At 44.2% G+C, this 13,752-nt stretch overlaps 1 protein-coding gene across 1 annotated transcript in view; it reads left to right on the top strand.

Moving 5' to 3' along the window:
• The window catches only part of LOC128307419 (zwei Ig domain protein zig-8-like), a 45,993-nt gene that overhangs the window by 30,672 nt on the left and 1,569 nt on the right, over positions 1-13,752 (top strand). Inside the window, exons 3-4 of the mRNA XM_053045250.1 lie at positions 8,943-9,109; positions 11,759-11,969. Of these exons, the coding sequence (XP_052901210.1) occupies positions 8,943-9,109; positions 11,759-11,969 (378 nt within the window). The remainder of the gene's footprint in view (positions 1-8,942; positions 9,110-11,758; positions 11,970-13,752) is intronic.

Here is a 13,752-nt window from a genome sequence, read left to right as displayed (position 1 = left end):
TTTCTTCATTCTACACGTGAGCACCACATCAGTGATCCCACACACATTCAGCAAACGAAAACCTCACACAGCGGTAGTAAATTGTTATCAAAATTTGAAGCACGACGACGAGAGCATCATGCTGGGGGGATTTCAGATTATGTTTTTCATTTATATCGGCACATCTCCACATTTTCTAGTTTGAATGTCAACAAAGTGCATATCGGTTACAAAACATGGCATCATTAACACAGTCTTTCAAGCGTAGTTGTTCCAATTCACACAAAACTTCTTTTTGCCCTACCACAACTGAACCGTACCGTAAATGAATCAGGTTTGTGTGTGGCCATCTCGAATTTCATCGTCACCATTGCTTTAGAATATTTTACTCATGGATTCCAAGTTCAAAGTATCAACTTTAACTTACGCATTCTTGGAACACACCATGCAACTGAACCAATGACCCTAGCACTGCAAAACTTGATAAAACTTCACACAACTTTTGCTGCTCTGGCTGAGGTTTTTTCGGGCAAATGTAGCAATAGCATTGCACCTCGAGCTATTAATGCGCGTTCAAGTGACAGAAGCGTTTCTTTTGGCAACATTTCGTTTCCATTGCCAATTAGGACAAACTTTCACACGAAAGCTCGCCAAGCGGCCCATTAATAGAAGCAGTTAGCTCTTATTTTACAAAACACTGCGCTGGTGTGTGCTATGTGAGAAACTGCGAGAAACTGCGTGGTGTACACATCTGTGCACCATTGCGCAGAGTTGTTGTAATTTTCGTAAAATTGAAGTGCAGTTGAAATGCTTTTCGTGCCCGTGCACTCTATTAAAACAAGCTCGAGTTCATTCATTCACCTGCTTAATACATTTGCAGTTGAAAGCATTCTTTATTTGTTACTTTACTACACATGAAATAGTACCCCCTAATCAGGCCGATACAATTATTTTTAAATAAATCGATTAAATGGAACGATATCGTAGAAGCGAAACAACATATTTCACATTCATGTGCATTCCAATTTCATGGACACGATACTAACTTGCTTATCCATTTCGGAAAACTCATCAAGGACCTAACTTTTCTACTTTATTTGTGCCCTGCGAGGTGGTGCACAGCTATTTTTGGCAGCGAATTTTAAATTACAAAACTTTATCATAAGGCGCTCGATATTCGGCGGTCCATATTAGATATTTAAGCATAGTTCTTGTTCGAGATCGGGAACATTACATTGCACAATGTTACACATTCCTGTTTGATGTTTATTTCGTTACTAATGATGTTTTAAACAACTTTGCTTTAAAACCTTGCCAGCCTTGTTTGGTTCTCCCAAAAAGTTTTATAGTCGAGTCGTTGGCCTTGCAACAGCAAAGTTCACTCAGCTTAGAATCAAACTCACAATCTGTTATGTTTTATGAAATAAATTTGTAATTGTGTTCGCTTCCTGTATTCACATAACGAAGTACATATAAACTTAAGCTGTCCAAACCTTTCCGTTATTTCATGGAATAGATCGTGAAATACGCGAATTATAGAGACCAAATGGAAGAGTAATATTGCCACATCCAGCAATGCGGTTTGCGCCGTGCACAGTGTGAAACAATTTCATAGTAGGTTTATACGCATTTTAAAACCACCATCTTCCGTTTATTCAACTGTTTATGGCTTACTCCGAGCTCGAGAACTTTAAAACATTCGCTTTTTCACAACCTCTTCAATAGTCCTTACCTTTCACAAACCACCAGGCGTCTCCATTTGGATTTGCTCGTTTCTTTCCGTACTCAAATTGTTCTCCCATCTTCACCGAGTGTCCCACACTCTCTTTCTCTCAGTGCCGTTTTGTTTCATTAAGAAAAAGAGACAAATAATCTCTGCTGCTATCTTAGCAATATCTGCCTACCTAGCTTCTCTTTCCCACCCGAATCTATCTCTGACCTTCTATCGGGTTAATTCGGCCTACGCCCTATGAGCAACGGCCCTCTATAGAATGAAAACTGAGTTCAAAGAAAGACCGTACTACCATCACCACCACCACCACCACCACCACAACATCCCTGCTAACATCCACTTTAGGGGATCGGGGTGAATTTGTATATGATTATGATTATTGCCGTATCGTTTATTTTGAGTGCGTGTCGTGCCAATCGCTATTAAAAATGTTCTCAACCCAAACTCGCTCGTTGGCTCTCACGCACTTGCAAAACACAACTCGATGCGGTACTATAAGCGCAGAGGTTAAGCGGGGATCGTCTGCCGACCTCACGGCATAATTTGATTGTCTGTTTCGGTTGCCCGTTCTTGTTGTTTCCATTCGCAATCCCTTTTCAATTCACCAAACACGAAATAACATTTCTCCAATGTACATACGCACACAACGACCAATCGGCAAACGATCATCAAGGACGCTCCCTTTATGTACTAATCTGGGGCCCCCTTTGCTTCAAACGGCCAATGAACCGAAAACAGATTACCGAGTACAGAAAAACCCTTTTTTCCACTAAATGGCTTAGACCATTAGAGCATTTTATTTTGAGACATTCCACCAAAGCTGCACACGGAAAATTAGAAGCAATTTTGTAGCTCCACAAGCGGGGCAAAAAGTTTGCCGCTTTATTTAAGTGGTTTCATTTATTTTGTTCGATCCCTTTCATCATTTATCTTCTAGGGGGGAAAAAGCATTGCGCAAAAAAGTCACACCGGGCGAAAAGCAAGACTTCTGTGCACGCGAGTACGATAATGTATTTCAAAATACTTCAACCTTCAATAAACATGTGCTGCTCGTCACCAATACAGCTTACCATCATCATCGTTTTACAGTCGATAGTGGCTGCAAATAGTTTGGGGAATCGGTCCGTCGGTGAGGTAATGCGCACGCTATATCCATTAAAGCTAGTTGGAATGTCGAGTTAAATGGATCGTGTGAAATCTTCGGCGAAAACTTACGGACAACTCCCTTTCCGCCTTACAAAAATATGCTTTCACGAGCGTGCTCCAAAACGAATGCAGGGAAACGATCCTTCTTTTGTAAAGGGCTCTCTACTGGCTTCTCCTTTTCCAAAAACCGGAACCCGTTGTCGAGTAGTCTTACGGTCCGCAGGATGTTTTAATGGATGCTTCACTAAATTTCACTGCCAAACCATTCCACCCGAGACATGATTCTCAACTGAAAACATCGTATGTAAGATGTTGGTCCCATGTTTTTTTCGCATTCGGATTGCCTCGCCAGGGGTTTCACTTGATTGCAGCGCTTCCATTAGCAAACTGTAATAAATTTAAATCGACATCGCTGCATCAGAGCAAATCTGCACGACTTCCAAAACATGCTCTCTGCCAAATCCGATCCGGAAACTCCGGAAAGAAATTGATAAATGTCCTAGACAGCATTGGCGGCTGTGTGCAGGCACAGTCCACCGAAGCGACTGCTCCCGGTAGTATTGTGCATTCAAACATGGCATACCATTCAAGGCTCTCCCACCGTTCTCGGGGCCAACGAGATGCAGGTTACTCGGTACAACGTCGCGTTACTGCACAATCTGATGCACGACAACGATACGGCACGTTGTATAAATCAATTATTGTCACTTTTTGCGAGCAGTACGGTTTTGTCATCAAATTATCAACGGAACCCTGCCATGAGCAGTCATTCGACCATAAACGAGACTCTCCACTCTGTCGAAGGACTTCCACTGCTAACGATTCTTCGAAATAACATCAAATGAGAAATGCATCTTCGCTACAACCCTTGAAGTCGAAGAACACTGAGGCGAACACTGCATTCAACCTGTCGTTGGGCGTGTTGTCATAATCGTGTTCAGCAGTAAATCTTTCTCCCTCTTTTTTCGTCAAAACCATTCCAGATGAGAGCTAAAGCCCTGCCCAGCCCCACTCCTGGAGGGGGACCATCAACGGCGTGCATTGTCGTGCAAAAAAGTCATACAACTGCAAACACGATACGACGGTTTTTTGATGCGATCCTTCACAACAAAAGACTGCTGCCATCGTGTACAATGCGGCCAGCCAGTGTGGGATTTCTTGGGTCTTGCTGCACCGGCTGGAAACCCGGTTGGATTTGTTGTTACTCTGCACACCAAACAAATATCTGAAATCCGGTGTGCCATGTTAAAATATTCAACCCTAACCATACTGTGCAGGTTTTTTTTTTCGTAGCACAGTTTACTGATTCACCTGCTCATGTTGTCATGAGGCACTTTGAATAATAAATGTAGACGAATTTATATCACAAATATTTTAGTATCTGCTTAAACCCGCTGATATGGACTGTGAGGATTGTGTGCTTAACGGTAAATCCACCTTCATGTAACTCATGCCATGTGCTAAACTGTGCCCATCTGTCTCTCTCTCTATGTCTCACTCTCTCAGTATCGTTTGTTATTGTTGCGTGTGTGGAATAGACATTCCAGGCGAATGATTCCGGATGAAACATTTCCATCCAATGCCAGCAATAATAGGTTGAAAGTTAAAGATTAAATTCCTTGAGATTTGTTTCGTCTTTCCAAGAACGAAAGTCTTGGTAAAGGAATATCTTCCTATTTCCTTTTTTATAGAAAAAACTTTATCATTGGAATCCTCCAACAGCCATTAAAATGATATTTACAACAATCCCATCCTGAGGCATTTGCTTCAGACGTTTGCTTCGGGAAACATACCTCCAAAGTCCACGATCCTCTCTCACATCATTAATGTTTGCTTCTTCAGGCAAACATTTATTGATAGCTTCGTACAGAATTGTAGCCAATGTTCGTTTCGTGGAATTTTTACTATCAAATCCTTGCTAGCATAAAGGTCCTTTACTGTAATCAGCCTAACGAACATCTAATTAGAGCTCAACTTGGGGATCTTTCTTCAGATCCGTGCATCTGACACTCTGTATGATCAAAGCATGAGTTTTGCACACATGAAACGATTCGAAACCCGAATTTCCGAAGATCTTTCCAATGAAACGACTTCCATTATGGATTCCCGAAAAGAGGTACCCAACCCAGCTAAGTAGTAATAGTCAGCAATGGCTGCTAGGGATGTCACTTCGGAAATTGGCCCGGAAGCGTTACATCCGGACGCTCTGTTTGGCTCATAATTATTCTGTCCGACTGACATTAATTGCTTTCCGAGTGCCAAACCCCTTCCCCATTCAACCTCAACCTTATCCTTTTCAAAGAAAGTGCTCCCATGGATAAAAGCTAAGTGCATACATATTAATCACAACACAAAGCCAAAGCCAATGGAAGTCATCCATCAACAGCTGAAATTGATCGATTGCCTATCCCAAATGTTTTATGCTTAACAGCAGCTTCAGCAACCATGTTCGTTCCATTTTCCTTTGGACGTACATTTTCATTAACCGTTGGACCACTTCCAAAAAAAAAAGCCCAGGACTGGCTGTCCATGCACGATTCATCTTGGTGGACAATTTTTGCTTTTATGGAAATTATTTGAATTGTAAAAAATCGCCACAGAGTGAGGGAAACTTGCAAGGCGCGTATTAAGTGTTGGACTCTCTTCCTATTTTTCATCATTCTTCCCATCGTGAAAAACAACAATCAAGGTTGGTTTAAGTCTACTATTTGCTTAAGCTTTTGTATTCACCCTTTTCCCCCACCCGTACATCAGCCGTTCATCTACTTGTATCCCCAACACGTTTGGGTAGCTCTCAAACCCGCATCACTGCTGCAACAGGAAGTACAACAATGTAGCTTATTTCCGTTTCAATTTTATAACCAATTTTTATGTCGGCTGCAACCATGTCGGCTTTCAATTTTAACGGCAAGAATGGCTTCGCTACTGATGGCATAGGAAATGAATGGAATTATAGCATCGCATAGGAAATGAAGAACTCGCCAGCATTTTCCCTTCGAATACGATTACCGTCAATGGCACAATCCAACTTTCGTTTTGTATCAACTGAATCTTGAGCTTTTCCTCTTCCTGATTGCATATGTGGCTGGTTTTCATTCATTGTTGAAAGGAATGGAAATGGTATACACTTTACAATTATGCTTTTAAAGAGTGTTACTTAAACATTACACTTCCCATCACTTTAAAAGGATGATCAAGTGATCAATGACTTTTCACACAAGCACTAACAACCTTTCCAATCGGAACAAATATTTATACCTATTGGAAACCTGGGGATTGGAACAATCAGCAGATAAATTATCAATTTAACACTGCCCTGGTGTTGCCAAATTCACACCACTCTCCATTATACCTTATTATTGCTACCAGCACGGCACACCTATTGTGTGCTGGAAAGCTAACGGATTTCATACCGGCCAGATTAAATCGAATTTATGTAAATAACACATTATCCTCTTTGTTTCGTTTCGCTAGCTGATTAATGCAAAAAGCGCCGATACAAACAAGAGGCCCACAACAGCCAGCGCCAATCGCTTATTATTTAATGCATACGAGAGCGTGTGCAAGCCCTCGTTAGCATTGAACGTGAACACAAACACAAGCGGCAAACATGTGTGACCAATCGTACCCGCTCAAACATACACTAACTTTAAGTTTCGCAACTCACGTTTCCGCTTTCATTCTGGCAAAAGAAAATCAAAATCAGATTGGTTCATTACAGAGTTTACTCGCCTGCGTAGGCTGCATAGGGGGAAAGTCCTCCTATGTGACCTACTTAAAGTAATTGAAAGGATTGCAGGTATCTACATTATTTGCACATCGATACACACTCAGGCTGATTAAAAAGTGGACACAAGTTCGTATGTGCTGTGCTTCATCAATAGTAAAGCAAACTACTGCCAACACGATTAAAATGCACAACAGCGCCAAAGCACCGGAGAGGTTCCATTCCAAACCCATGGAGATTAAAATAAAACAATCAAACAAATACTGATGCTGGAATCCAGCATTCAGCCTGGACTTTCGGTGAAAGTCAAATTCCGATCCAACTGCAGGAATGAAAGATTTTCCAATTACCGAACCTCGCCGTGCGCCATTTACATTACCTGGCTCTTCCCTGGCGAGTGCTCTCTCGTGTTACGTGTCCACCATTAATGCACCATTGCTTCCATCCCTTTAGCAAACTTTATCTGGGTTTTAATCTCATCGAGTGCACGATCGGTCCCCAACTGGTAGCACCGGTTCATTCATTTAATGTTAATCTGGTGACTCTGGCGAAAGAGTACCGCGTTACAAAAACATGCCCTCAAATCCTGTAAAAGCCTAACAGGCGTGCAATGGATGAATGGCATTATGTATCGTGCATGATGGATGCCTTTTGAGCGCCTTCGCTTCGCTGTTTGCGATAATTATAACAAACATATTCGTTTAACCATTATTCCCAGTTTCCCTGCTTCCATCGTTCGCCGAGGCAAACGCGAACGCGGTGAAAAAAAAGAACTTTGTGATACATCGACCCCGGTCGCAGATGAGGTCAGTAGAGAGAGTGGGGAACATAATAACAACAACAAAAGCTACCACACTAGAGAGACCCCTGAAAGAAATCACGTTGCACGGTAATTGAAAGCCAAATCAGATCAATCATTCCGTTGACATGGTCATGCATACACACTCGAAAAAAGGGCTTCATTTCGCGTCCGGCTTCCGTGTTATCGCGTGCAGCAAGGGAAGGGGTGGATAGGGAGCGGGAGCGGGGGTTCAGCCACCCGTGACAACTCCCCGGGGGACATTTCTCATTCTGTCTCACCCAACAGCTGTCTGCGCAACATGAAACCTTTGTTTTTACGGTTACCTTTGGGTGCACTTCGCTTCACAAAAAGGATGCCCGAGGAGGATTGGATTGTGCTGTCACTCTGGAATCCCGGTAACATCAAACCCTTCACACCCTTGACAACGCATGATGCGCTGGGACGCGAACTGGTGTAACACAGCCGTAGCTCAACGTACAATAATCTCTTCATTCAGCAAACAGATTTTTGCAACTGTAGTATAAAAAATCTCTTAACGAAGCGCGCTGTCCCATTCTCAGCCAACCGTAACGATATCCTTTCAGGTGTACACTTCTATTTCTATTCACTCATTCGTTTTCCCCCCGCCATAATCAGTTGGATCACCTCCAGGATATCTGAAGTGCTTAACAATTTGCTCCTTTTTGCTAATGTATCGAGCAATGAGCAGCATTTTCCATCGCTCTATTTACCACAAATTAAGGACACGCTTCCATTTTTCACCTTATACCAAGTTTTCCAATTCTTGCCTCATTCCATTTCCTCAACTTTTGCCATAAAGACTCGCTTAACAGGCTCACAATTCCACTGCGCTTTGTATTTGCCACGCAAAATACTCATTGCGTACAGTGAATTTAAACACGACTCCAACATTCCGGAGCTACTCGCTCTCGACCTGCCTATCATGTCCTCTTAACATTTTAAAGTCAAATTTCTGCGCCATCAGACAACGGTAGAATAATCCCCGTCGCACGCCTGTCATTTCATTTGTTCGCGGCTCAACAACACAGCGGAAAGGTAAACTCATACGTTTGTGCTTAAAGACTGCCTTCCCAGGATGAGTAACAAACTCTCACATTAGCCCAAGCGTTTTTTGTGTAACATCCTGATCCGAGCGCCGAAGCGGGACAGTACTTGTTAATATTTAAATTCCACTTCTTGTAGAATTATCGACGTAAGCTCATATATGACACGAGCGTGCCAGGCATCCTTGGGCTCCAATTCCAAGCAATCACTGACTGACTGACTGAGGTAGTGGAAGGTGGAAGCTCAGCGAAATATTCAGCAACAAAGTTTAATGTTTCAATTTGTTAGAAGTGTTCTTTTACTCGAGATGCACATTACAGACTACAAAAAAAAACCGCCCACTTCCAGCTTTTAGTGCTCAACTTCTCGAGCTATCGAAGTTTTACGGAATAGCTTAAAACACACCTACACTTACTTGACTTTGCTAACGTAATAACTAACGCCAACGGGATTCTTCCCCCGTGCTTTCTCTCTATTTCTCTCCCGCACAGCTGAACTCGCCGGTGGATCGAGAAAATTTCGCACAGAATTCCTCCAGGAGTGGCCAACGCCAGGAACTGGGCCTTATTTTGATACCTCCGTTCCAACCAACATCACCGGATTGGTCGGCAAGACGGTACTGCTAAACTGCAAGGTGAAAAACCTCGGCAATCGAACGGTAAGCTGCTGAATTCTTCATTAAATCATATTTTCCTATTTTTGCTAGCAACTTGTAATTTTCGTCTATCAGCGCTACCAAGCGAACCGAACGCTCCAAAGCCCCCATTTTAGTCGGACTAGGCCGGTTTTGGGAGAAATTTTGCAGGGCAAAAAACAAACAAGAGTCCACCAAGCACCGTAAGCATTTTGACCGTCCAAGCTAATTAGCGCCGGATCGTACCATTCCGTCAATGTCCGGGATTACGGTGCTAATCGTAATCTCACTTGAACGATCCACCCAAAACATCCTCAATGATGAGTCCTTTTGCGAACAGTGAACTCTCGCGGCTCGTACGGAGAGATTGTTTAATCTCTGGCTGTGCTTCTTTCAGCATTGACAAGGACTTTTTGCCGATTCTTTTTTTTCTGCCATTGCCTTCATTTCAAGAGGGCAAGAGTTTCGTTTGGAATTTGAAGCAGGATTAGGTCGGATGATAATTATCGTCATCTCCGTTTCTATTCAGTGGAATCTGCTTAAATCTCACCTAATGGGTTAATGCCGAGCGAGGCTCTGTCCCGGGGCTCACCGGAAACAGGTTTGGGTGTGTGTGTATTTTTTTCCTCCTGCGACAAAGAGAGCTTATTTTTTGTCTAACCCTTCACAACAACAACGGATCATATACAAACAACCGGATAGCAACTACACAAGCCAAACGCACCGAGATGGATCATCGTCATCGTACGTGTACATCAGTGAGTAACAGTCGCAAGATTTGTAGGACTTTGTTATGCATCTCTGCCTACTCCTGCCTACAGATGTTCTAGCTCGTACTATAGCGAGCCGTCTGACGCTTGTCGGTGAAATAATTGAAAACGGACACTTTCCAAGCAAAACTAATGGGCAGCGTAAATGTTTGCCAAGCTTAGGAAGCTGCCTTTCGGTGCAAATACTGCTTAACAATGGTGGTTTTAGCTGAAAAAAACTTCATGCCACCTAGAAAGGACTTCATTCGCTGTTGCAATATCAATTCATTCCCCCGCGTTGCCAAGGCACAGAACGCTTCACTCGGTTACAAATTTATATTTTCCATGCCGGGCATGAAACAACGATGCAGCCTCCATTTTATTTTTATCACCAGCGCCAACACGCGTGTAGAAGCATCATGTAAATTCAACAGTCAGGACAACGGTACAGCTTTTCTAACGAGTTCCTACAGGGGAGCAGTTCTATGCCAGCGCGAATCTAACACCTAGTCACAACAGCTCACGATAACTTCTGACCTCGACAGGAGCCTGACTCCCGCAAGATTCAAGTGCAGACGTCGAGAGAACAAAAATTACCCACTTATTATCATCACCGCCATTACTGTTATTATTATTATTATTGTAATAAGACTTTGTGCCGGGCTTTTATGAGTGAATGTACGCGCTCACCGCGTCAACATACGAGCGACGCTTTGCCAATCACACGCTCGCCCACTCACACCAACACCAACCAGTTCACTTTGCCGTAATTCATCGTCTAACACACGTAATGAGAAAAAATAACACGGCCGGCGCGCTCCTGCAGTACTCCTGCAGTGCGAGAATTGGCCTCGTGAGCCACCATCAAAGCAGCAACAACAACAAAACAGGCCGGGCACGGGTAATAACGATATGTTGTCGAGATTTCTGAATAGCATTCGCCTGGGTCCTTGGGTGGGTTCCGCGAACTCATATTTGTTTTGCCTCTTAAAGACTCATCCACCGTGTCTACCGTCGCCAGATGATTGTGGTGTTGAAGCTTTCAAAAGACCACGGTAGCCATGGTTTGCTGAATGGCGGATGAGAAATGTCGATGTTTTCGCTTCCGTGGTTGCGTATGGTTCTACCACTCCAGCCACTGGGCCGGTTGGGCACCCGCTCACAATGGTACCGCCGCAAGCTTTGTTTTGTACCGAGCGAGAAAAAAGGATAACGTACTTGATTTGTTCGCTTACCTGAACCTCGCTTTATGGGTGCTGGTTCTTTCATAATATTAGCCCTGTTGTAAGCGGCACTCTGCGAACCAGACACGTAATTAATTTCATTTTAATAATTGGAGCCACTTTCTAACGAACCGCACCCCGGATTTTTTGGTTTCTTCCATAAATGGTTGCAAACATTCAGCGAAAGCCTTCGTTAAAGTTACACCATTTCCTACAGCTCCTTTTTTCTCTCTAATCATGTTTGCAAAATATCTGCCCTGCTCCAGCAGGATCGTTCACGCACTTTAAAAATTCCCGCAGCTGACTGCACTAACCCGGAGTTCAGACAATCAGCGCAACTTCTACGCCATTCATATGCAGCTTCAAAATTCCTTCCAACGCTCGATTTCGCAAGAATATACTCGGTGTGGATATGAACATCGACAGCTCAAATCGATTTTATTCCGTACCCGGTCCGTCCGTCCGTTCAAAGCCCTCTCGACATTCGGAAAAAGCTATGCAGTCGTCACTGCAAAACCCCCCAAGCGAAAACAAGTGCCCGTTCTTGTCTTAGCTTTTCAGCTAGAACTTTCCTCCCCACCAAAAGCCAAACATTCGGTAGCACCGGGTTCGGTGCCGATGTCGAGTAGCGTATCGTTTGTGATTTCGTTTTCGATCCGTGGCCTCAACTCCATCTCCGTTTTTCTTCTCGCACTTGGCAGGTTTCCTGGGTCCGGCATCGAGACATTCACCTGCTCACTGTCGGTCGCTATACCTACACCTCCGATCAACGGTTCGAGGCCATGCATTCGCCACACACGGAAGAGTGGACCCTCCGGATTCGGTACGCCCAGCGCAAGGATTCTGGCATTTACGAGTGTCAAATATCGACCACGCCACCTATAGGACACTTCGTGTATCTCACGATAGTGGGTGAGTATTACGTAACACCTTGAAAATCGTTCCCACAGCTCCTCGATCTGCCCTCGCAGATCCCACTCGGCCACGTCTCGCACCCACTCAAACTATTTCCAATTACTCGCCTTTTTCTCCGGCTCGACTTGCCTGCCAAAGAGCAACTGTGCCACTGCACCGGACACGTTGCTCGCTTGCCTACGGCGAAAGAGCTTTTAGCACTGGTTTTTCGATGCTTGCCGCAATGCCTTTCGCCGATTTCCGGTCTTCGAGTCTCCCCCCACCGAACGATGCTGCATCAGCAAAATGCAAGAGCAAAACTACTATCATTCCGAAGGCGCCGTTTGGCGCGGAAAATTGCAATACAGGAAAACAGCATGGCAAAACTTTTTCGACTTCCAACATTGTTTTGCAGCATTTTGCGCGGGATGGTCGCCCCGGCCAGCGAACGGTGTTTCATTTTTTGACATTTCACGCTTACCGCTCGTTTGCCTTTTGCTCCACCGATGTGGACCGAATAAATGAAAAAAAAACCCAATACAATAACTCCCCCAGCATGAATCCGTTGCCAAGATGCAAGCCCGACATTGATCGCTTTAATATGCTGTTTTTTGGGTAACTTAATTTCAGTTTTGCGCTCGTTCCGCTAGGCTAATTTCAAGCATAAGGCCCTTCGATGCCTTTTGCTATCTTTGCCCCGCATGCGAGTGATGATCGCAGCCAAAACGAATTCCTATTGCAACGGCTGGTTTGAGCTACGTTTGATATACAAATAAAGAAATACAACCCCTAGCAGACGGTGCGTCTACCGGGCTTTTTCTGATATGTGTTCCGAAACATGTGTATCGGGGCCCGAGGAGGTCAGAATGTGTTTTCCATGCTCGTCTACTGCTCGAAACCGCCAAATGGCAAGAGCAACATTAAAAGCATTCCTTCTAATATGCTTCCCACCAACACCCCCGACGTGCGTCGAGAGCACAACAGCACACTTCGGCACAATTCCCAATTGCCGGTTTGGCTACGAAAGATTTGCCACGTGCAGGCGGCTCTGCCCGTTCCAACGGCAGGAGCATCGCATACCCGAGCACACCGTCGACAAATCAGTACACCGGAACCGGAACCATCGCATTGCGGAACTGCGGGTGCGGCCCAGGCAGAAACGCTCGTAGAAAACATACGGCTTCCGGATGTTATGAAATATGTAGAACATGTACAATATTATGAGCAGCTGACAGTTCTCGTATTCGAGCCCACGGGGATTGAGTGTATTTTTATAAACCTCCACCGCGTGGCGTTCCACCGCTCCGAAACCGTCGGACGCACCACCGTACAACTACAACCATACGATCTGGTCGCCATCGGGGTGCTTTCTCACGTCTTCCTGGAAAATCCCCATTCCTTTCCGCACCGTACCGTAAAAGTCTCCTGCCCTGGCAGTTGGGGTGTACTGTTGCTTTTATAGATTCCTTAACCACACGATTCACGATTTGTGACCCAATAGGGACGAGAAGAAATAAACTTCAACTGTTCACTCACTCATTCACTTCTCGTTCAAGATCCACAGTACCCAAACGACCAAGCATTCGCACAACCGTGCAGTGGATAGAAAGGGAAAAAACCTATGTTCCCTCAGCGAAAATTATGCCATTGACAAGCAAGTAACGAGTGTGACAAGCACATAAATATGCACCCAATAATGGTACCAATGCTAGATTTTATTATTTTCGATTTATGTACACCATTATGTTCATGCCGACCCTTTTTGCCAGTGTTATTTCCCGATACTACTTAGTAGCAGGGC

This window comes from Anopheles moucheti, chromosome 2 (assembly GCF_943734755.1).
Source record: "Anopheles moucheti chromosome 2, idAnoMoucSN_F20_07, whole genome shotgun sequence".
Classification (NCBI taxonomy): Eukaryota; Metazoa; Arthropoda; class Insecta; order Diptera; family Culicidae; genus Anopheles; species Anopheles moucheti.
This window is presented reverse-complemented; position numbering and strand designations above follow the sequence as displayed.